Source organism: Nicotiana sylvestris, chromosome 4 (genome assembly GCF_000393655.2).
Source record: "Nicotiana sylvestris chromosome 4, ASM39365v2, whole genome shotgun sequence".
Lineage (NCBI taxonomy): Eukaryota > Viridiplantae > Streptophyta > Magnoliopsida > Solanales > Solanaceae > Nicotiana > Nicotiana sylvestris.
Genome location: NC_091060.1, coordinates 177,153,695 through 177,176,911, shown reverse-complemented (window position 1 = coordinate 177,176,911; position 23,217 = coordinate 177,153,695). Strand labels below are relative to the sequence as shown.

Here is a 23,217-nt window from a genome sequence, read left to right as displayed (position 1 = left end):
GCTCTTCACTACTACTTTCAGCGGAGCTCCTTCAATCCTCAATTACCGCCTTTCCTCTCTAATTCAGCTCAAAATCAATTGTATCTATACATAATCGACTTCATAACATCAATAAATTCTAAACAATTCGAATCCAATGCCTAATTATAGCTTTCTAATCATTCTTCCCAAAAATCCAAAAATCGACCCCTCGCCCGTATTTAGCCTTGAACGGAATTCACCGCCCGATTTGGGCTGCATTCCCAAACAACCCGACTCGTAGACAGCGCCTCGTGGTGCGGCCGGGTCCGGGCACAACGGGGCTCTCACCCCGAGGGTGAAAAATCCGGATCGTGTCAAATATAAAGTTGTAAAGTTGCTTTGATTAATAAAAACTTTTAATTTTTTATTAATATGACGAAATTAAAATTTTAGAAATTCCAAAATTATATTGTTAGTAAATTAGTTTAATCTTTGTCGGAAATATCAAAATCAATAGAATAATGACCAAAAATCGGGACGACAATTTGGTTTTGAAGCCCATTTGCCGGTTAGGCAGTATTGTCGTCTTTCTATATATTGAAAGGAAACGTGCTTACTGCGTAATTGAAGAGGAAAAAGCGAGGTGGAGAGGTTTAACGATGCACTTCGCCACAGCAAGATTGGCTACACTTTACAAAACAAACAACACTCACAGTGCCGCACAATAACACATCGGCCAAATTGCAACTTAGTACCTGTAAAAATGTTCTGCATTTCTCTAATGTTACCCCAAAAAAAGGGCAATATAGAACATACTGGTGCTGGTGTGATGGATAGGGAACTAAATACACGAACTGCAGCTACCAGTTGGTATGACTGCCTGCAGCTTATCAGTTGAGTAGATATGGTCATGCCTTGTTACTTTACAAGAGCATTTGGAAATGAGTGTTCTTGTTGTCAGGTCGGCGGCTTCATCTTCCGTTTGCCTTGTTGTACCATTTATGGATAAATAATTGATCGATAAAGAGTAGCTTTACATATGAAGGTAAAGCCCCGAACGCATTCACCAAACAAAACTTTTTTTGGAAAGGAAAAATAAGATGTGTTACCTACAAATAGCACTAGTCTAATTCCTACCTACTCATTCTCTACCTGTGCTTCTGTAGCTGTCATTCCCTCGTCACTGGCAGTTTTATCAGGAGTTAATTCGGTTTTCTCCATTACTGTGTTTCTTTCATTCAGCTCTACCTTCAGCTTACTGATCTCTTCATCCTTCTGTTCAAGTTTCTCTTGCAAGATTAGTACCTAGGACAAATAAAATTAAAGCATTAAACTCCACATTCTTCAAAAGTCATCCTAATACTGACTCACTCTAGATAAAATGGAAACTGTGTAAAGCACCATTTCATTTGATCTTTCCACGTCGTTTGTCAGTCCCTCTATCTGCTTGCACAGGCCTGCAAGTGCGAATGAAAATTGTTAGAAATTGAGTGAATCAATCTACTCATCATTGCATTCTCAATAACGATGGCAAATCAACTGAAACTGGTTAGGTTAGGTCAGACAAAAAGGAATCCCGATGAGAGCAAAAAGGTAACATGAACACATGTCAAGAAAACTCTACAACAAAATTAGCAGAGATATAGATACCTTAAGCAACAAGGGTGCTTGATGCCTAGTTATGTCATGTTTCTTTTTTCCCCACAAATTATATGAATGTGAAAAGTCAAATACTACAATCCACCATCAACCTGCTTCGACTTCATTAAAACAAGTTCTCATAACCGAAGTAAACTACACTGTTGGCAAGATATTAGGGGGAGAAGATGGAAACCAAGGCAGAAGGCATAAAGACCCATCCATACAAAAGCCCAGTTTCTCCATAGTGCAAGGAGAAACTAATTTAATCTACAAACAAATTGTGAGCACTGGCAAGAGCAGGTTAATGGCTGAACCAGTGTAGGAATTAATGGTTTCTCAGTTGGGGATGGTGCAGGTCTCTCTGATTATGATATGACTCAATTCTATGTAAAAGCATGCCTTATGTCTGGCATGACTTTACTGTCGCATGAATAAGGGCATGCAGATATATGGTAACCACACATATCAGGTGACAGCAGCTGGTTTCTTTCTGGGTACAGAGAAGATATGCATGTGAATCATGGTGGTATAGTTCCTTTTCCAATACTCACTGAAGCATTTAAATTCCACAAAGAACCATAATCTAAGAGTATGCCTTTACTCATGTAATGTCATGAACCAGAGGAGTATATGCAAATATTACCAAATGTTTCAACATTTAAAGCAAATATAAACATCCTATTTAAAACAAATCCAAACATCCTCACAAATATTCCTATCAATTACACTGATCATATCTGGAACCTGTTGTATCAAACCGACTAGTCAATCACAATACAACAAGCAGCAAACGAAAAATTCCTATCCCAATCAAAAGGCAAACGGAGATGTATTTATGAAGCAACTTGAGAGAACATAAACCTTCAAATTGACTTTTGAGTTCAGCATTCTGAGACTTCTGCAAAGCCAGTTTCATTGTTAATTCATGCATCTGCAAGTGAAGAAATAGACCATCTGTAACATCTCACATGTATGATGTACAAACCTGGAAAAACCAAGCTAAGCAACTTGGTAACCTATGAATAGACTAGTCTCTTCCATCTCTAAATTCAGTTGTGAACTAAATGAATTATATATTTTACACACTTCACTGATCAAAATAATCATCTAATACCTTTCCTTCATTAGCCTGGTTTCCGATCTCTTCATTTTCCTCTTGCAGCGTCCTACATTTAGCCATTAGCATCTTCCCCATTTTGCTTTGCGGGGTAAAATTGACTGCAGCAATGTTATCATGCAACTCCTTCACCTTCTTATCCTTCTCCTCAACCAAATTCTGGTATTGCAAAACAAGAATAGATGTAAGCAAGCGTGCAATCAGGCAAGCAAGCCCATGAAGGAACAATGAGAAAGTCAACTAAATTACATGACAAAACCATCCAAAAATTTAAGCACCAACATGCTTTATTCATTGGCAGAAGGATGCATCATCAGAGCTCACAGAGCAATTCAAAAGGCAACCAGTAACTATGTCACCAACAGAACACTGCCCCCAGTAAATAACGAATACCAGCCAACCATCATAGAGACTTGGAAGCATAACGAAGTTAACCACTAAATAAGTGTATCAAATTCCTCTATGTACATTTCAACTTGAAATTAAAATCAAAGTCCAGAACTTACCTTCAGTCTAGTGAACTCTTCATGAATTGCTGGATCTAGCAATAGCTTCCGTGCCTGTTAATATACCCCCCAAAAGAATAAGGAAACTGAGCAAAAAGTGAACCACCAACAAAGAGATTAAAAGCAAATGTTAACCCAATTTTTTTTGAAACGTTATGGTATAAGATGAGAGAGAGAAAGAGAGAGAGAGAGCACTCAGTGCAGATGCATATCATAGCAGAAAAGAACACAAAGCTGCAAAGGTGTATTCAGCAAATCATAGTGCTGCTCTGAGAAGGAAAAAAAAAAGATAAAAAAGAACATGAAGAATTTTAAAAAAAAAAACAGAAAGGGTTTTATTCCATAAATCTGGCATTGCAACGTCAAGATTTCTGGAAATTAATGGAACTAATTATATATTCCTTGAAACTTTCTTCTTAGTACCATTTGTTCTCACCTAACATGAACATCTATTAGGCATCATTGAGCAAATTCGAATACAAATCTTAGAGAAACTAGTTAAGGGGGCATCCGGTGTGTGCATAATTTTGGTCTAGGAAAGAATAAAAGGGCAGCCCGATGCACTAAGCTCCCGCTATGCGCGGGGTACGGGGAAGGGCTGGACCACATGGGTCTATCGTATGCAGTCTTACCTTGCATTTCTGCAAGAGGTTGTTTCTACGGCATGAACCCGTGACCTCCGGGTCACATGGCAGCAACTTTACCAATTACGCCAAGGCTCACCTTCAAGGTCTAGGAAAGAATATAAACTTTAAAATATAGGTTGAACTTATGTGACTGAGCATAACTGTCAAAGCAGAGTTAAACAACAAGGAAATCACCACCCATTAAATACAATAACAATCTTAACATCTCTGAGTTTTTATAAGTGTGATTATGAGGGCGTCAACAACAACAACCCGGTGTAATCCGACATGTGGGGTCTGGGGAGGGTAGGATGTACACAGCCTTACACCTACTCTGGAAGGGCAAAGAGATTGTTTCCAATAGACAAAATAGTGTCAGTTTCACAAATTGTGACACAGTAAGAATATATCTGTCCCTTAATTAGGAGTATAGATAGTAGAACAAGTGCCCACTGAGGACTAAATCTTTTTGAAAAGATTAAATATCCAAACTTAGCTAGTAGGATCTACATTAGAATTAGGCACAATGATTCAAGGAGATAAGAGGTCCAGGCCACCATTTTGCAGTTCCTAAGCAGTTCTATCTTATAGGGCGGTTTCATGTTAACTATATGCTGTTCTTACCCTTCAGTTCTCTTTCCTCGCATCAAATGTATCAACATTCAACAAATAGAAACACAAATTAAACCATTTCCATTCACGATTCCCCTTGGTAACTTACAATTTACAACCTTAATTACTACTCGGTTTCAATTTAGATGAGGTAGTTTGACTCGGCACGGAGTTTAATAAAAAAATAGAAGACTTTTGAAACTTGTGGTCTTAAATGCTTAAGGAGTAAAAGCTTTGTGGGATTATGACATTTGTATGATTATAAAGCTTTTCATTAAAGGTAAAATAAAGACTTTAAAGTTGAATTATCTTAAAAGGTTTCTAGCATACCGAGTATATTGGGGGGGGGGGGGGGATATTCTAGAGCCTTCACACCATAGCACTAGTGTTAACAAAGGGATTGTATTCTCAGACCAATACGTGGATAAAGTTGATAATTGGATTGGAGTTGGAATTAAGATTTCATAACTGGAAGCACCTTCTTTAAGTAAATCAAGCAGTTAATACTCTCTCGAATGTATCCAAAATTACACATGAAGGTGCACCAGCTAACAAAGTGTATTATTTAAGCAAACGGCATAAAATTAGCAAAGCAACAACCAAATGAACCAAAAAGAAAAAGGAAGTTTAAAAATTGAGATCTAGGTGGCCGTTGTCCTCGTTTTGGCGGACAAAACTAAGCCAAGACACAATTCGGAAAAAAAATGAGGTGGGATGAAACTAATGTAACCTGTGGTAGGAAAAATACCACCCTCCTCCATATACAAAGAAACTCTACATCAAAAATAACCCCAAGAGAGGAATGGGACTTCTATTTTTGTTAGAGGGTAGCCAGGTGGGAGTAGAGCAAAACTAACTTCCCTCGGTTGACAGTTCCATAATACACATCAAACTATCTTGAACATTCTTTTAGATTTCAGCAACATTCAGGTTAAATTCTTTACTTCCCCATAACTCATCAAGCAGCATCCAATGACATCATAATCAAAAGTCTAACCGAACTCCTAAAATGCTACATCTGTACCAAGCAACTTAACGTTTGATAGAGAAACAAGCTACATACAATATGCTACATCTTTTTCGGCATTTATATTATAGAGCACGCAGACAGCAGATCTATGGGTGAGAAAAGATACTATTACTACCTGCATTGACGGCGGCTTGAGTTGAGCTCTAAGGTCCCGAACTGCAGACTAAAACATTTACCAATAAGAAAAGTAAGAAGAAAGAATTGACCAGCAATACATAAGGAGAAAACTATGAATTGGATATATGCATTTAAAAATAAAAGCAACTAAAGATAAGGGGAAAAGAACCCAACATTCTATGCATTCACAAAAAGGGTCATAAAAATTAACACTCAACATTCAGCAACATTGTACCGTCTTCTTCCCCACCCTCACCCAAAAAGAAGAAAGGCATGACATATGATCAGCTGTCAAGGATAAAACTAGATTTCATAACATAAGCGCATTGAACTTGATCTTGTCATAATATTGTTAATATTGATTAGAAAATGGATCTCTTCAATCACCTTACTAGCAGTAGGCATGTTTACCCTAAGATGTAGGCTAGCTTCATTGTGCACCATAAGGACGAGAGATTTTCTCAGAGTAAGCAATTTACAGCTGGAAACTCGGATACCTTTCAACCAACTCAATTTTCATTTTTGTAGTGAAACTATTTTCTTTTGCTCCATATATGTTTCTTTCGCCATACACTAAGATAACATGTTTCTCCAAATATCCTGCCTAATTTTGTTGAGAGAGCAGCAATGAAAACCAAACGCATACATGATAGTTCGAAATAAATATGTAACAGATGCAATTTATCTTTTGATGGCCACGGACAACTTTACCTTCAACTCTGCTATCTCCTGCTCTCTTTTGGCAAATGTCACAATAAATGCAGACTCCTTTTTCTTTGCTCTTTCCAACTACAGATTGCAAAGATGAGAAAATGATTAGAAAAAAGTTTCACTAATTTTATTAGCAGTGAGCAAATAAAGAGGAATAATTCAAAACCTGTTCACGCAATGACTCCTCTGATGATTTGAGGTTGTGAAGATAACTGACCACAAACTTGGGTTCTGCAAATAAGAGTACAGTTAATTCTCCTTATTGGAAGAAGTTACTCCCTCCATCTCAATTAACATGAAAGAAACATTTCATTCTAAGGGCGACCCCAAATGTTGAACGCGACACTGCAAATGATAACAGATGCAACAACAACAACCCAATAGAATCCCACTAGTAGTATCTGGGGAGGGTAGAGTGTACGTAGACTTTACCCCTACCTGGGGGAGGGGCACAAATGATAACAGATGCATTTTGAAAATTTCAACTTTAAGCAATGATATGATGGTGGAAGCATCACAATAGTTACTACTCCTATTACTTCAAGAAAAAAGTCAAACTTTCCCATAAATTCCATACACTTTCAAAACCATATCACATATCAAATGGGACAGAGGGAATTAAAGATGTAATTTTTCTTTCATGTATGAGTCAAACAAACAACAGCAACTGGGCAAACACAAAGATGTCAAAAAGAAAGACCAGACGAAGAGAAACAGGATTATAAGTCACAGTACAACGATGCTGAAAAGGACATACCAGGTGTCATGCCAGGTGGTATGAAAGACTCCTTTTCAAACGCAGACCGCCACTTTTGTATTTCAGATTTTGCAGCTTCAAGTTCTGTCTGAAACAAACATAAACAGTCGAGTCAGTAATTAATTTAAGCCATTTCAATCAGAAATTTGGTCATTCAACAGCATAATTCAGGCTCCATTAAGTGTGCTGTGAATCCAAAAAATCCCCACACAAAGCTTGAACAAATTAGTGTTAGCATAAGAATCTAGGAAGACACAGAAACACCAAAAGAAGACTATGAAAACTGTGAAATTAGAAATCTTAGCCCCTCGGACATTTTAAGGATGTATGAGTTCAAATCAAAAGAGCAGGCTGGAGAGGGAAGAACTATTTATGCTGATGAAAAGACAGGTTGTAAGTAAATTATCACCAATTATGCTGCTTGGACTCTCCAAATATGCCGTCGGGTGCATGTCGGATCCTCCAAATAGTGTTTTGGAGGATCAGACACGGGTTTGGCAGCATTTTGGAGAGTCCGCGCATAAATATTCACCATCAAGGCAACATGTTTGTTAAAGCATATTATTATCTAGGAGGCAAAAGAAGAAAGAGATCTTATCCTGTACTATGAAAGCATCTAAAATGAATTTAAGAACGAATTGAGTAAAGTATCAGAGAAAGAACAAAACAACTTCCCATGAAAGGCACTATATGCTCTTACTTCTAAGCTAATTACAACAACAAACCCAGTGTAATCTCATAAATGGGGTCTGTGGAGGGTAGAGTGTACGCAGACCTTACCCCTACCTTATAGAGATAGAGAGGTTGTTTCTGATAAATCATCGGCTCAAGGAACAGTGAAGATTTATTTCTAAGCTAATTAAAATCCTATATTGTCAATATTAACTGAGATAAAGTATGATAATCCAACATACTACAAGCGGGGAAAAAATATCTAGATTTCTAGGCTCTGATAATAAACAAGGGAAAAAAAAAATCACATGGCATCAATATGTAATGTTGAAATCAAAGGATGATAGGTCGTTTTGAATATAACCAAGGAAAACAAAAAACAAAATCTAAAATGATACACACCTGACATGATGCAAGGGTGTCCTTACAGTCCTGTAGACTGCAATGTCAAAGCACAAAAGACAGTGAGAAAGTGGCAAAACATAAGCAACTAAATCCAAAAAAAAGTTTACAAATATGGAATAAGGGTCAAATTACCATACCTCTCACGAAGAGACAAGATCATCCCTGTCGCCACACCGGGTGCTGTTTCTTCTACTTTCAAGTTATCCTAGTATTGAAAGGAGTAAATGATAAATATTAACTTGCTAATAGGTCCCTAGGACACATATTAGTTTAATATGATTAAGCTTAAGAGAGCAACCCACCTATCATGTGAGAAATTGTGAAAGATAGTGGTAAAAATTGTTCTAGAAAAAACCTTGGACATCAGTCCAAGTTCAATATTCTTGAAGGATTTGAATCCTTGACCGTATCAGAAACTGCACCTTATTATGTTAAACATTTTGCAATGTCCCAAAAGAAGTACTCCCTACGTTTCAATTTATGTGAACTCATTTGATTGGGCATGGAGTTTAAGAAAAGAGAGGACTTTTGAACTTGTGGTGTAAAATGAAACACATATATTTTGTGTGGCTATAAATCATTGCATAAAGGTAAATTGTTTCCAAATAGGGAAAGAGGTCATTCTTTTTGGCACGGACTAAAAAGGAAATAGGTTCACATAAATTGAAACGGATGGAGTATATCTTATAAATTTAACAAGGAGAGTAATTATGAGCAGTCAACTTCTCGTGTACCCTATTGAATTTTCCCCTCAATCTCTATATTTTATACTAATTTTACTATAACAACAACTATGACGCAGTCCCAAACAAGTTGGGGTGGGTTATATAAATCATCACTGACCATGTACCCCATTTAAGTTTAACTCATGTCATTATCAAACTAAATAAAAAGATTAAATACATACATAAACAGACACTTAAAGTTAGCCCCAACTACCAGTTGAACACTTCAACTTACCCAATAATTATCTAGACACATCAACTTGCCCTCAGTGTATCTCGTGGACACCTAAATCCGTCAAATCCCACACGTGAAGGCCCGTCATGGGTGACGTGTCAAATGACCAAATGGCATGATGACACGTGCCATTTTAAAAAAATTGCCACATATCATAAAAAAGAATTTGCAATAACTATATAACAAAAAAAAACGTTAAAAAACAAACTCCACTCCCCTACCCCCAAGTTCTTCTTGTTGCCAGAACAAAACCCCTCCGTCCCCATCTACATTTTCTCCCATTTGATTTATCTTCGTTTTCTACCATTTTTAAATTCTAGCCCCAACACTATAAAGGCAATAGCCAAAAGATGATGAGCGAATAATCTAGCTCCAAATCTGAAGTCGAATCACCATAAAAAAAAAATTCAAGCCCGATTCTGAAAGCATGATGCAGATTACTTGTACATATGTACTTTTCAGAAGACTAGATTTGAGTCAATCTGCTTCAATTTCTCCAATATGTGTCAACCGGAGATGGAAGCAATGTCGTCAGTGAATGGTGTATAGCTGTCGGTGCTCCGTTTTTTGCTTTGCCTCGTCGCCACCATTCCGGTGTGCTTCCTCTATCATTTTGTCCTATGCTTTTGGGTTATGATGCTATGGTTCTCACCGAATTGTTATGGCATTGTAGTCGCTATTGATTTATTTTGTCAAGATTGAAAGAGAGGTGGTAGATTTACGGCAGAAGATGGTGGAGTAGTGCTGTGAGAAAGGTTGTTGGAGGAGATGAAATTTTGATGAGGTGGAAATATTGTGGGAAAAAAAAAAGAAAAATGTAGTATGGGGCCCACATAAAATAATCTAATCCTAGATGCCATTGGATAAGTTGGAGTATTCAAGTGACATTTGGGACCAACTTTAAGTGTTTGTTTATTTATTTTGCCAAATAAACATAATAGTGAAAAATTAGCCAAATATATTTATAAATAGTAGTAGTAGTAGTAGTAGTAGTAAAAGTTTTCTATATTTTTATTGGCATATAAATCTACGATAAGGTCAAAATACTCCTAAAAAAGCATATGTTCAATACAAACGTACTAACAAGACTAAAACCTCAACTAGTATATATCACCTACATGGATCTTTTTCGTCCATTGCGCTCTATTTTTAGCTAATCCGCATTGATTCCAATGAATTGCAACTCTTTTGAGATAATTTCCTTCCATGTAATTTTAGGCCTACCTTGTTCCCTTTTAATAAATTTGCAAACTAAAGGTTCATTCCCAGGGAGCGGAGGGAGCGGTGCATCTGTAAGCCGACGTTGGACATGACCATACCATCTCCAGTGACCTTTTCTCGTTTTATCCTCAATGTGTGATACTTGCACATTATGGGGAATGTGGTCATTTTTAGTCTTATCTAATTTTGCATATCCACGCATCCATCTAACCATTCTCATCTACAATACCCATCCTGTGAATATGTTGGACTTTAACGACACAAAATTCCCTACCATATAACATTGCGGTCTTCTAATTCTAGTGAGCACAAAATAATTTAATCATATAATTCCCGGTGAAAATTTCTTAACAACGGTTGCATCAAATCCATTATCCCCAAGTCATAGAGCGGAAGACCATTATCCCCAAGTTTTAGAGCTGAATCAGAGGATTTCTCGGTCGTTAAAAAATACTTAGCAGTTTAGCAAGTTAGGAATAACCAACTTTACCAACATCGTAAAAAAATTGAAAGGAATTTTACCAACATCTTATTACAGCAACACTGCACAGAAATTGCATAAACTTTTCTCTCAGAAGACACAATCTCCTTACTTCACTCACCCACAAGGTTATCATCTAACTTAGCTAAGGCCACACAAACTTCCAAGCATGTAAATCATGTCCAGAAAGTTGTATTTTTCTACATTGGTAATTAAAATGAAGTTAATGGCAGTCTCATGGTCACTATCAATACTTAGAAATCCAACGCTAAACCAAAACGAAACTATGGTCGTCTCCGATTTCTCCAATTCATCAAACCGCACTTTGACTATTCTTCTCTCCTAGAACCATAGTTGGTTTGCTAGTATGGTTGTCAAGACAGCCTAAATTACATTAAGTAAAAACAAAACAAGAAAGGGAGCACCTTTTTAGAGCCAAAAATATCATCTTCATCATCGTCAAGGTCTCCAAAGCTTCTTTTGGTACCTAAATCACGTCTTAAAGTGTTAAAAGGCGAGAAATATACCAAAAAGGCTTGCAGTAAAGGTGAAACGGAAGGGAAGAATGAGCAAACCTGAATGCCTAGAGCCGGCGAAATCTCCACCAAAATCGATGTCCTAACAATTTCCCAAAAACGAAAATTCTTCAACATTGTATTGTATACAGGAATATAAGTAAATAATATTAGACAAGAAAACCTTAGAAATTGAAATAGAAAAAAAAAAAGTTACATCGTCCAGGTGGTTATGGGATGCCATTTGCGTAATCAATTTAAAAGTTCTGGAGTTAAATTTGGAACCCTAAGCGGAGGCTTCAGTGAAAGTGCAGGGGAAGGAGGGGGAATGATTTGCTGCGTCCGGTTTTATCTCCTCCTTAGTACAACTTGCACGTGGCTTCTCTACTTTTGCGTCCAAACCAAATTTATTTCGGAGAAAAGTTATTCCTGCCCGTGTATTATTATAGTTAGGGGTGGTAATTTGAGCCCAAACCCATTTAACCCGCCCAGAAATTAATGGGTTAGGTTATAAATATTTTAGCCAACTTATATAGAAATTTATTTAGCTGCCCCAATTTTACTTTTTTTTTGTATTTTCAATTTTATATTATTTTATTTTTCTGCACCATTCACCCCCACCTCCACCACCCGCTGCAAAATCCCCCACCACTAAAAAAATTTTACTTTATTTTTTGTATTTTTAATTTTCTATTTTTTTCCTGCACCAACCCTCCCCCCGTGAAAACCCCCTCCCCTCAAAAAAAAATTGTATTCTCAATTTTCTTTTCTTTTTTTTTCTGCATCCACTCCTCTCCACACCCCCACCCCCGCAAACCTCTCAAAAATAAATATTTTACTTTTTTTTTTAATTTTCTATTTTCTGTTTTTTTTTGTTTTTTTGCACCACTCACACTACTCACCCCCCACTCCACCCCTACCCCTACCCCTACCCCAACCCCCAAAAAAATTTCAACTTACACATTTTAAAGTAAAAGATTTTTTTATGCAAGATGAGCATTGTTCTAAAACATGGGTCAAGTTGGGCGGGTTGGGTTATGACCCATTGTTTAGCCATCTTGACCCAGCCCATCTTAGCTTGAGTACACTTTGGGCTGGGTTGGGCAATGACTCATTTATTGACCTAACGCATCTTGACCCGCCCAAAGTCAGCCCAACCCGCCCATTTGTCACCCCTAAATTTATAGTATATTGTAGTAGTTATTTGTACTGTCATGTACTATTATATATTAGTTATTAGTTATTTGTATTCTTGATATACTATTCAATCACACAAGGGATTGCTATTATTATGATATAATAAATTTGTAGTTGGTTTCTTCTTGTTTTGCTCCATCTGTTATTGCAAGAAGATCATTTAATTTTCTCACTTTTGTTCCCGTAAATCTGTCATTTAATTTAAACAATGTCACAAGATAGTTGTTCGTCTCAAGAAGTTGGTTCGAAGAGGAGGTGTTTATGCGGTAGGACTGCCCACTACTTTACCGCTTACACTCCTTGCAACGCTGGTCGGAGATTCTACAAATGTCCTAAACCTGATGTGAGTTAATTTATATAATTATCATGTTGTGATTGTTCAATTCTTTTCTAGATTGAAATCATTTGAATTGTTTTTCCAGAAAACTTCGTGTGGTTATTTCGAATGGGTTGATGAAGTATTATGGGACAGAGTTGTGACTGTTATTTGCAAGTTGAAGTCGCAATTGGATGCAGCTAAGGTTGAAATTAAAAGAAAAAATTGAAGCAATGGAGGCTATAATTGAAATTGGAGAGACCAAAACAAGTATGTTGAAGTCGATATTGGATGTGGCTTATCTCGAGAAGGACTTATTGAAGATTAAAGTTGAAGAAATGGGGGCTACAAATCAATTGGAAAGGACCAATTCCAAGAAAATGAACTTAGTTATTTTGATATCATGGGTCCTATTTGGTACACCTTAGTTGCAGCTTGTTTGATGAATTAAATGATATCTAGTGTTGTGGTATTTTGTATTATGAAGTTTAGTTAGGTTGGGATATTTAGAGCAATGTATTGTATGTTATTTTGTTGGGTAAAAGATGAAATTAAATGTCCTTGCACCACCTATCTTCACTGCTAAAATAGTGTGTTTAGAACCGGCAATTGTCTGTTTTGGAGTAAAATTTGAGAACAAATCAAAAGATTATCTGGTGAAGCTATTACAGTAGCTAAATCATGTATTGCTATTGCATTTGTTTGAAGATTCTCATCTATTAAAACATCCAAATCTGAGTATCCAACTAGATAAAAAACATCCAAATTTGGGTTGTTCAACAATAGCTAAGATTCACATAAACGGGTCGATACATATAACATGATATTAAAACTACATAACAAGTGGATTAAATAACTATTACCATTAATTTAAAAAATTAATTGTTAAGGTACATTTAAATTGACATACGGATGCTATATTATAACTAGGGGTGTCAATGGTTCGATTCGGCCGATTATTTTATAAAATTTGTACCATACCAATTTTTCGGTTATTCTATTATGTATAACCAAAATTAGACTTTTCGAAACCGTCCCAATCATGTTGGTTTCTCTTTGGTATCGGTACTGTTCGGTTAATTTTCGGTATTTTTTTAATATCATGTAAAATTCACTAATAGAATTAGAATGCAATAACATACATTCTTTTAGAGGACTTAGCAAAACTCTCTAGATATTTTTACTGTTTAAAGGGTGATGAATTAAAAAAGAAAAAAGAAAGATGGCTAGAGTATAGATCCATCAACTATTCTACAACAATGTAAAAGAAATCAAACAAAGCAAAGAAAATATAAATCACACGGGTTGAAAAATATACCAAGTTGGGACTCAAGAATAAAGTCTATAGAAGATTAAATATTCAAAAAGATAAATCTAAATTATATGAAAGAAAACATATTCAATACATTATAGTTTGCTACTCATAATCGTTAGAATACTTTGTGTCTTGCTAATAGAGATACTTGAAATAACTTAGTTTAAGTAGAAGTAGCATAATAGGTTTTAAGAATTAGTATTTTGAGTTTAATTACTTGTTGGCTTGTAATAGTTTTTATAATTTCAAGGCCCAAAGAAAATTTAATGCATTATTATTTTTAAACTTACTAAATAAATATATTTTCCACATGTAAAATTTATTCGGTACGGTTCGGTATTACCCTAATTATTGGTGCGGTTATAGATCTATATAAAAACCTATGGTTTCTTAAAAAGAAACATAAAAATCGGTTCAGTACGGTACGGTTCGGTCGATTTAGTCGGTTTTCGAATATCCATTGACACCCCTAATTATAACCTCAAAAGAAGTTACCATCTAAGTCATACTATGGCATCCAACTGTCATCACCAACCTAGCAAAACAAGAGTAGTAGTAAATGTACTGGCAGAAGTCGTAAATTGCATCACCAACCAAATTATTTTGACAAAAAAGTAAGTCCCAAACCATTACTCCAAAAACCTACTTCACATTACTCCAGCATAGTACTCTTCTTTCCCTTTCTTGCCTGCAATTTTCCAATTTTTTTCTGAGCATGCATCTCCAGCTGGTTGCTAGTTTCAGCCTCTTTTCCCTTCCATATGAATCATGTTGGTGAGTAGGGAAGATTTGAAGGATCACCCACACCAGTTGAACTATCTCTTACAGGGATAAATCTTGTCATAGATGGAAGACTTGTTTCTTGTCCCACCTGAAGCCTTGTCCTTGTCTCTGAAATAATTTTTGGCCTTATAGTAGGGTCTTCTTCATCTGCAAATTGTGGAGGTAAAGGTCTCCTACTAATAACATCTCGGAGAGATGAAATGCTATCAAAACAGTTGGGGTAGGAATGAACACAAGTGGACTACTGGAGACTTGACTATTTTGAGATTGTTAGGACCTGATAATGGTATTTCTTCACCAATGTCTTCATAATCTACGGTGCTTTTCCTTTTCATTGTCTGCTTTCCTTTAAATTGTGCACTAGATGGTTGTCATAAATAATTAACAAATTGTTAGATAATAAAGTCTATTGTTAACGACTAATAAAGAGTGACAAATCACCTTTGTACACCTCTTGCATTATGATTTGGTTTTCCACAAGGGCGGCCAGAGGGTAAAGGCACTAAAGCAGTGGCTTTAGGCCCCATAATTTTGGGGGCCCCAACTTTTGTTTCCCAATTCTTATTTGATGTCCGATATTTAATTTGGGGCATCGATTAATTCAAATTCGTACCGTGTAAAATCCATTAAAGACAGCTCCTTATAAGGGATTTTTTTTCATTCCAAATACTGAAACTGAATACTTCCGATTAAAGAAGGAGATATGCTATCCATCTCACCACAACTCTTAGGCCCCAAATCTTTTTAAGAAAATATTAAGTATTTCAAAGTAGAAAAGTAAAATATTTTATATAAAAAAAGGATTACATTAATCATTAGAAAATATGTAATGCACTTTTAAACTCTATTTTTTCCTCATGTTTTTATCATTGCAACAAGTATATTGAAACATTAAAAATTTCTTTAAATACAAAGTTATCAACTTCTTGAATCATGTTCTATTACTTAAGTTCATACTGCACATGAGAGATTAAATGATTTATGCGAAAAATTTTAAGTAATTTTATTCTCAAAAAGCTAGAAAAATCTACTTCAACTAAAAATATATATGACTTTTTAAAAAGGGCTTCACATTAAATTTTGGCTTTAGGCCACCAAACTTATTGAGCCGCCCCTGGTTCTCCACAGCAGCTGCAGTTCAAGGTTATTCCTTTCCTTGAAGGAGACCATTCACCTTGTCTCTTGCTTGCCTCATCTTTTTGCCTATTTTTCTTCAATTTAGGCTTGCCAGCTAACTTCACCAAATGTGGTGGTTCCATGGCCAGTGATGGGTCTATTTTCTAGAATTTCTCACCCCTAACAGGCTGCAACTTATGTGAATAAGTCTTTAAAGCAGTCTCTTTGCTATACCACCAATGCATTTGCTCCAAATGGTCATTTCTCTTGTATATTATTGCTTTGATTATGTGAGGACATGGTATTCCTAAGAGTTGCCATTGCGTGCAACTGCATTGCTTCACTTCCATTTTGACAATATGTTCATCTGCTCCTTCTCTAATCTCATAACAAGCATCTCCATTAAAGTAAACCACACATGTGTGAGCAATCTTCAAATAATCAGCATACAATTTCATGCTTTGTGGACTGAAGTCATGAGTCCATGACTTCACTTGATCTTCATGTTCTCTCAATAAGGTCATAACCTTAACTCTAATGTCTTCCAACATCTTGATTATTGATTTACACCTTGCATCCAAGATCCATGCATTGAATGACTCTGTGAAGTTATTGTCCACTGCCATGTTCTTGCAAACAGTGTCAAAATAAGCTCAACACCATTACTGGGCATGATAATGTAGTAACTCTCTCACAACATCTCCATCCATATCCCCTATCACACCTCCTTTTCCCACCCTGGAAGGGGTGTAACGGAGTTTTTTCCAATTTAATTGACAATCAAAACGGGATTAATTATTTAAAATCAGAGTCGCCACTTGGAATAACTTATGGTGTCCCAAGTCACCGGTTTTAAATCCTAAATCGAGGAAAGTCTGACTCTGCTTTATAGTCAGCGAACACAGAAATCCGGGTAAGGAATTTTGTTAACCCGGGAAAAGGTGTTAAGCATTCCCGAGTTCCGTGGTTTTAGCACGGTCACTCAACTGTTATTATTGGCTTATTTATTTGATTTTAAAACATCTTTGAAACCTATGTGCATTTTTATTCCTTTTAACCGCTTTTAATAATCCACTTGTTATACAATTAATTACTGATTACACGTTTGCAAATCATGTCACGGAAACCATACCCACGATCCACAACGTGTCTATTTTATTAAAAAAAACTTAAAGTGTGGCCAGGTCACATAAATGTATCCCGAATTTTAAAATTAAGCATCACAACTACGTCAGGGGAGCAGTACCCGTAGCTATGACAATTATTATTAATCGTGCGGAAAGTAAACTAATAAATCACTAATCTTTTGCCTAAAAAAACAAATATGCTTTCTTCTCTAAAATGCAAATCAAACCCCAAACCTATTATTCCAAAGCTCATTTTTACAGCAAGCTTACACTAATCGATAGCCAAATCTTGACTAATGAATCGAAACAGTAACAGATTTTGAAGCCAAGTCTTTTTATTTTGTCTCTAATACTTATATTCCGAAAGATGCAACTTTCATTTACACCTCAATAACTAAAAATTTACTATCTATCTTAACGAATTCAAAGACTAACTTAACAGTTGCATAAGGCACCTAATTTGAACCAAACCGACATGAGATTATTATCATGAATATATCTAAATATTTCAGCAAAGTCTTATAAAGAAAGTCAAGACAATCACATAACTCCCAATGAACTAATTCAGTTGAGGATCAAAAGATCACGGAAAAGTCTCACCCAAAATTATTTACTAAGCTAGTAAAATGAACTGGAGATAAAATGGGGTAAAGAATGAACCTTCATTGCTACAGACAACCTCGAATCTCAGAATTAACGCTTGAACAAACAACCTCGTCGTAAATCGGCAACAAGGACTGGACTGGAAAACCTCGATGACAACCTCAACGGCTCTGTTTCCGCTCCCTTCTCACGTTTCCGTCACTGTATCCGCTGGATTTCCGGCGGGCTACTGGTTTGTGAAGTGGCTGGAGATGGGTGAAGGTTGGGCTGTTTTCAAATTTGCGGCGATGGGGAGGAGTCACCGGCTCTATTCAAACGCTGAAGAAGGTGATGCTCATACTTGGGCGTTTTTGATTTGTGTTGAAGAAGAATCGGTCTTCAGGTCCAGAGAGGGGATGGTCGTTCGTTGAGTTCAAGAAGAAATAGAATCGTGGAGGGGTCTGTGGTATCTGTAGTTGATGCAGGTTGCTGCTTGGTGGGAGAAGCAGCGTTGAAATCTGGAGATGGGGTGGGGTGAAGGAGATGAAAATCAGGGGGGTGGGGGTCGTTTTTTGGTCTTCTGCGGCGCTCCCAAAAAATGTGTCCAGGTCTGATTTTTTGTTCTCCTAGGTCTAGGATGTTGGGTCGGGTCGGGTCAGGTCGATCCGTTTGGGCTGGGTAAGGAGAAGTGCTAGTTTAAGCGAAGAACGGGTATTGAAAGATTTGGGTTCACTCGTTACATAGCCCAAATTCGAATGTAAGACCAAGCTTTTTAATTTCCTTTTCTTTTTGTTTTCTTTTCTTTCTTTAATTAATTAAAAACCTAAATTAAATCCCTAAATCAATTCAAATTGTAAAATTAAGCTAATTATATAACTATAATATTTATAAAAATTAATTGATCCTAAATTAGAAAAGAAAACTTAATAATCCAAAATTAAAAGCTAAGAATGTAAAAATGAGTCATTTTTGTAATTTTTATTTTTCTTGTAATAAAATAAAGTAAAAGAGTAAAATTAGTTGAGATATCTATATTAAGCCTAAACTAAATATTTTACGTTAAAATGGGAAAAATCTTGGGGAGGGTCAAAAATCACATGTCTACAGTTGCCCCTCTTTGATCGGAAACACGAAGAGTTTTCAGACAAAGAACGACTAGACAGGTTTTTTGACCCGACCCTTATTTGGAGAGACTAAAACTAAGAGAAAAGGGGAATGTGACCGAGCTCTGGTATCTGAGCTACCTACATATCCTTAGCTATAAAGGAATCAGGTCACGTGTAGTTAAGAGGTGAGTGAGATGATAGAGTATACCGAGGTGGAGAGCCAGTCGAGGTGCCGTTCCACCGAGGTTCCGATCCGCCGTTCTGTTATTACATCAAAAATCAAAACATGAAAAAGAATAGCTAAGCCTATCAACTACGAGTTACAAGATTCCTATCTATAAGTCTTCTGAATCTTGATCTTGAGTCTTGAGTTGTTCTTCAAGTAGACTTTAGATTTGAACTTTGACGCTTGCTAGTTGCAGGTGTTAGTTCATTTTTCTTCAGCTTTTCGGATCAAAACCGGACACCACATCATGCTTGTGACTTCAGTCATGTCTTGAGCTGCTCACATCTTTCATCAACTTCTGTATTTGGATTCACTTCTTGCCTTTTTTTTATTCTGGATTGTGACTAACTTTTTTTGATCACCTCGGACTGTTGACTCGCATTCTTGCCGCGATCTTCTTTTGTTGCTGACTTGAATTGCATTCTGAAGTAAATTCTCTTATTCTCCAGGTAGGCACTGTTGATACCCAATTTTTTCCTGTATATATTTATATGCAAATTACCTTTCAAATAGCATATGTATGCATATATAAGTATGTTCAGGGGTTTTCTTATTTTTCATTAATTTTTAAAGATTTTTAAATCAATTTATTGCCCTATTTTATCAAGGAAACCCTAATAATTATTCCCAAAATTGTCATTTTGGCAATTAACTTATTAGATTCTCATATTTATACTAAAATATAGCTAACATAATTTTTGCATATTTTTATAAATTCATTTAACATTTTTAAGCTAAATTGCATATAATTGCAATATTAGCCTCTTTAAGATTTAATTGTAATTATATTTATATAATTGGTCCAAGAATTTTTTATTTGATAATTATATATTAAAAATCATTTTAGTGCCTTTAATTTATTTTTAGAAATTATTTACTATTTTTTATAAAATTAAACATGGGAAAAGTGTCTATTTAAATGTTAGTCCATTGCATTTCAATTTTAGCCAGATTTGGCACCCCAATTCAAATCCAATTACCCAGCCCAAATCCTGAATCTACCCGACCCACAACTCATTCAAATAACCCGCCCAGACCTCTTTTTGATCCTAGTCGTTGATCACTCAGGTCAACGGCCCATGTTTAACCTTTCCTTTTTAATTCCCCAATTCCCCCCAAGCCCTAATCTCTTCTCACCTATAGCCACCTCTAGATTCCCCTCTCCCAATTCTCTCTCAGAAACCCTAGTCGCCTCCCTCCACTTCTACCCCTAAAATCACCGGAATTCATGGCTTCCAAAGCCATTGAAGTCCTATACCGGCCTCCTATAACTCCTTCACGCCTGGTTACTATAGTTCCAAGGCCTGACCTTGAAGAGATTGGGTCTAGACCTCGGATATCTTCGACCTTGCTCCGGCCGGCTATGGCTATTCAAGCCTAATTTCGACCTTTCCTGCTCAGATCAACGACTCTCCAAGCCTTTCTCACCATCTGATTTCTTCTGAAACCCTAACTTTTGAGGTTCTTCTAATTTCTTTAGATATGTTCTAGATCCGCGTTTTCCCTAAACTTTTAAACAATTCCTCAAGATTTCTTTCAACAAACTATGCTTTCAAAACCTTTATCTTTTCGATTTTGGGTTTTTGTTAAGTTATTTAGATGTTTCTCTGATTTTTTTTTCTCTTGTGTGTTTCTTCTACTATGTTTTTTATTAGTTTCTTCTACCGTGATTTTTATGTGGCTCTCCTAGTGTGTTCTTACGAGTTCTTCTACTATGTCTTCCTATGTGTTTCTTCTACTATGTTCTTATGAGTTCTTCTACTGTGTTTCGCATATTGTTCTTTTACTATGTTTCTCATGAATTTCTTCTATTGAAAGATGCATGTTAAAGGTCTCGGTTCTTTTCTGAAATCTCTGAACTTGTTTGATTTCAAAAGAAAAAAAAAGTCCTAACTTCTTTGAACCTATTTCAAGTTTCTAAAGTTATCTCATCTACTACTTGATTAGCTCCGTTAGGTGATTTGGGACTTAGGAGCATGATCGGAATGCATTTTGAAAGTCAATGGAAGGTTTAGGCTTGGATTGGCGAAATTGAGATTTCGGCGCTTTCCGGTTGATATGTGAGATTTTGATATAGGGGTCGGAATGGAATTCCGAGAGTTGCAGTAGTTTCGTTGTGTCATTTGGGATGTGTGTGAAAAATTTCAGGTCATTCGGACGAGATTTGATAGTCTTTTTGATCGAAAGCATAATTTAAGAGTTTTTGGAGTTCTTAGGCTTGAATCCTATGTTAAATTGGTGATTGATGTTGTTGTGAGCATTCCGAAGTTTGTTGTTAGTAAGTCTCTTGTTCTTCTTGTTGTTGCTCATTTTTGTGTCGTTCCAGCTCGTGTGGGAGGTTGTTTTAAAGGTTTTATGTTCTGTAAATACTCCCTCATGTTCTTAATATCAATCTTAGGTGATTTCAAACCTTCTAAAATGATTCTAGTGCCGAAAATTACTAATTGATCGCTAGTTTCGCTTTTTTGTTGTTGTGGCAGCATTGGAGAGATATTTCATGGAAATTTAAGGTCAAATTGGAGTTGTTCTTTCTGTATAAAGGTAAGTAACCTCTTACTCTATATGTATTTAATATTATCCAAGTTGCGGCTAAGCCATTGAAGCTAAAACTTGTGAAATATATATCGAAAGGCTTGGTAGTAATGTTATTGTTTTGCGTTGTTGTTGGGCTGCATATTTTACTACTATTTTGTGGAGTTTTGGAGGAGTAAGGGTGTGGAGAAACACCATATATATGTAGGGTTGTGGGATGATAGTTATTCGTAACATTTTCGGGTCGTTTGACACGACTACGGTGGTCGTCGTATGTATGGAGTGATTAGGCTGTGCGTGGACTATTTTGGGAGGCTCAATATGTTTATTATTGATGTTGTTTGGGTTGTTTGGTGATTGTTTTGAATGGTGTGAAGTCATTTATATAGGGGAGGTGTTGTCCGTTTCATTGTAAAATAGGTTGGGGTCGATACATAATAGTTATGACGCTTAAATAATAACGATAGTATCGTTTCTCTTATTGTAGACTAAGGAGTTTTGACAATTGCATAGCTTGAGATTGGGGCAGTATATACAAGGTATGTGAGGCTATCCCTTTCCTTCTTTTGCACGACTCCGATTGTACATAATGTAATGAACGAGCTTCCAAGATACTCTACTCTTAGAAGCTAGCAGTACTTACATTGTTTTCCCTCTTATGGAACGATTGATGTTAATGTTGCTTCTCTTATTCTTATGTTATCAATGTTGTTGGTACTTCCTGATTCTTATAAGGTTCATAGTGAAGAGTTAGTCCTAATAACGTGTACAGAGGATACCGACCTTACGTCACTCCGAAAGGTTTAGAATGTGATTCCATGAGTCGAGCATGCATTATATATATGTATCTATTTTACTCTACCGAGCCACGCTATAGTTGGCCGGGTACGACACCTATTGTGCAACCACTGATCAGTTGGGTTTTACCGAGCTCCACGTGGCCGGGTACGATTCTACCGAGCCTATTATGGCCGGGTACGATATGATGATGATGATGCCCACAGAGGCGAATGTTTTAAAGGTTTATGTATTTATACATATGTATCATGCATTTCATGTCAGTAGCCCTCAGAGGTACTAAGATGTTACAGGTTGTATATTCTCTATCCTTGCTTACATTACTTATCGTATTTATGGTTCCCTGCCTTACATACTTAGTACTTTATTCGTACTGGCGTCCTTTTATTTGTGGACGTTGCATGTCGTGTTGCAGGTCCTGATAGACAGGCAGGTGCAGCTCCCCCACCACAGTAGGCTGTCCAGTTCAGCGGTGATTGGCGAGATCCTTTCTCCGGACTTGCCTTGGTCTTGGTATGCATTTTTGTTATAGACATTATGGGTATGTCGGGGCCCTATTCCAGCTTTGTTGCAGCACTTATGTTCATTTAGAGGCTCATAGACAAGTGTCGATTCATGTATAGTTTGGTATGCCTTGTCGGCTGGTTTTTGTTGTATAGTCTTTCATGGTAGCGTGGTAGCTCATACCTTATATGTAGTTTCTTGATTGTCTGGTCATCCTCTGTTATGTATGTTCATGCCATCATATTTTATTGCTGGTTGTCCATGTCCAGGTCTACCATTTATA

General features: G+C 36.6%; 1 protein-coding gene across 1 annotated transcript; it reads right to left on the bottom strand.

Annotated features, from left to right (window-relative positions):
* Positions 1 to 695: 695 nt before the first annotated feature.
* On the bottom strand, positions 696 to 18,361 carry LOC104224278 (FKBP12-interacting protein of 37 kDa-like). The gene is made up of 14 exons (XM_009775897.2): positions 17,847 to 18,361; positions 11,393 to 11,435; positions 11,243 to 11,304; positions 8,293 to 8,360; positions 8,153 to 8,189; positions 7,079 to 7,166; positions 6,488 to 6,552; positions 6,322 to 6,399; positions 5,609 to 5,656; positions 3,226 to 3,279; positions 2,717 to 2,878; positions 2,464 to 2,533; positions 1,363 to 1,418; positions 696 to 1,266 (listed from the first exon to the last, which is right to left on the bottom strand). The coding sequence occupies exons 1-14, from the start codon at positions 17,850 to 17,852 to the stop codon at positions 1,099 to 1,101; spliced, it is 1,005 nt and encodes a 334-aa protein (XP_009774199.1). The 5' UTR covers positions 17,853 to 18,361; the 3' UTR covers positions 696 to 1,098.
* Between the last annotated feature and the right edge of the window lie 4,856 nt (positions 18,362 to 23,217).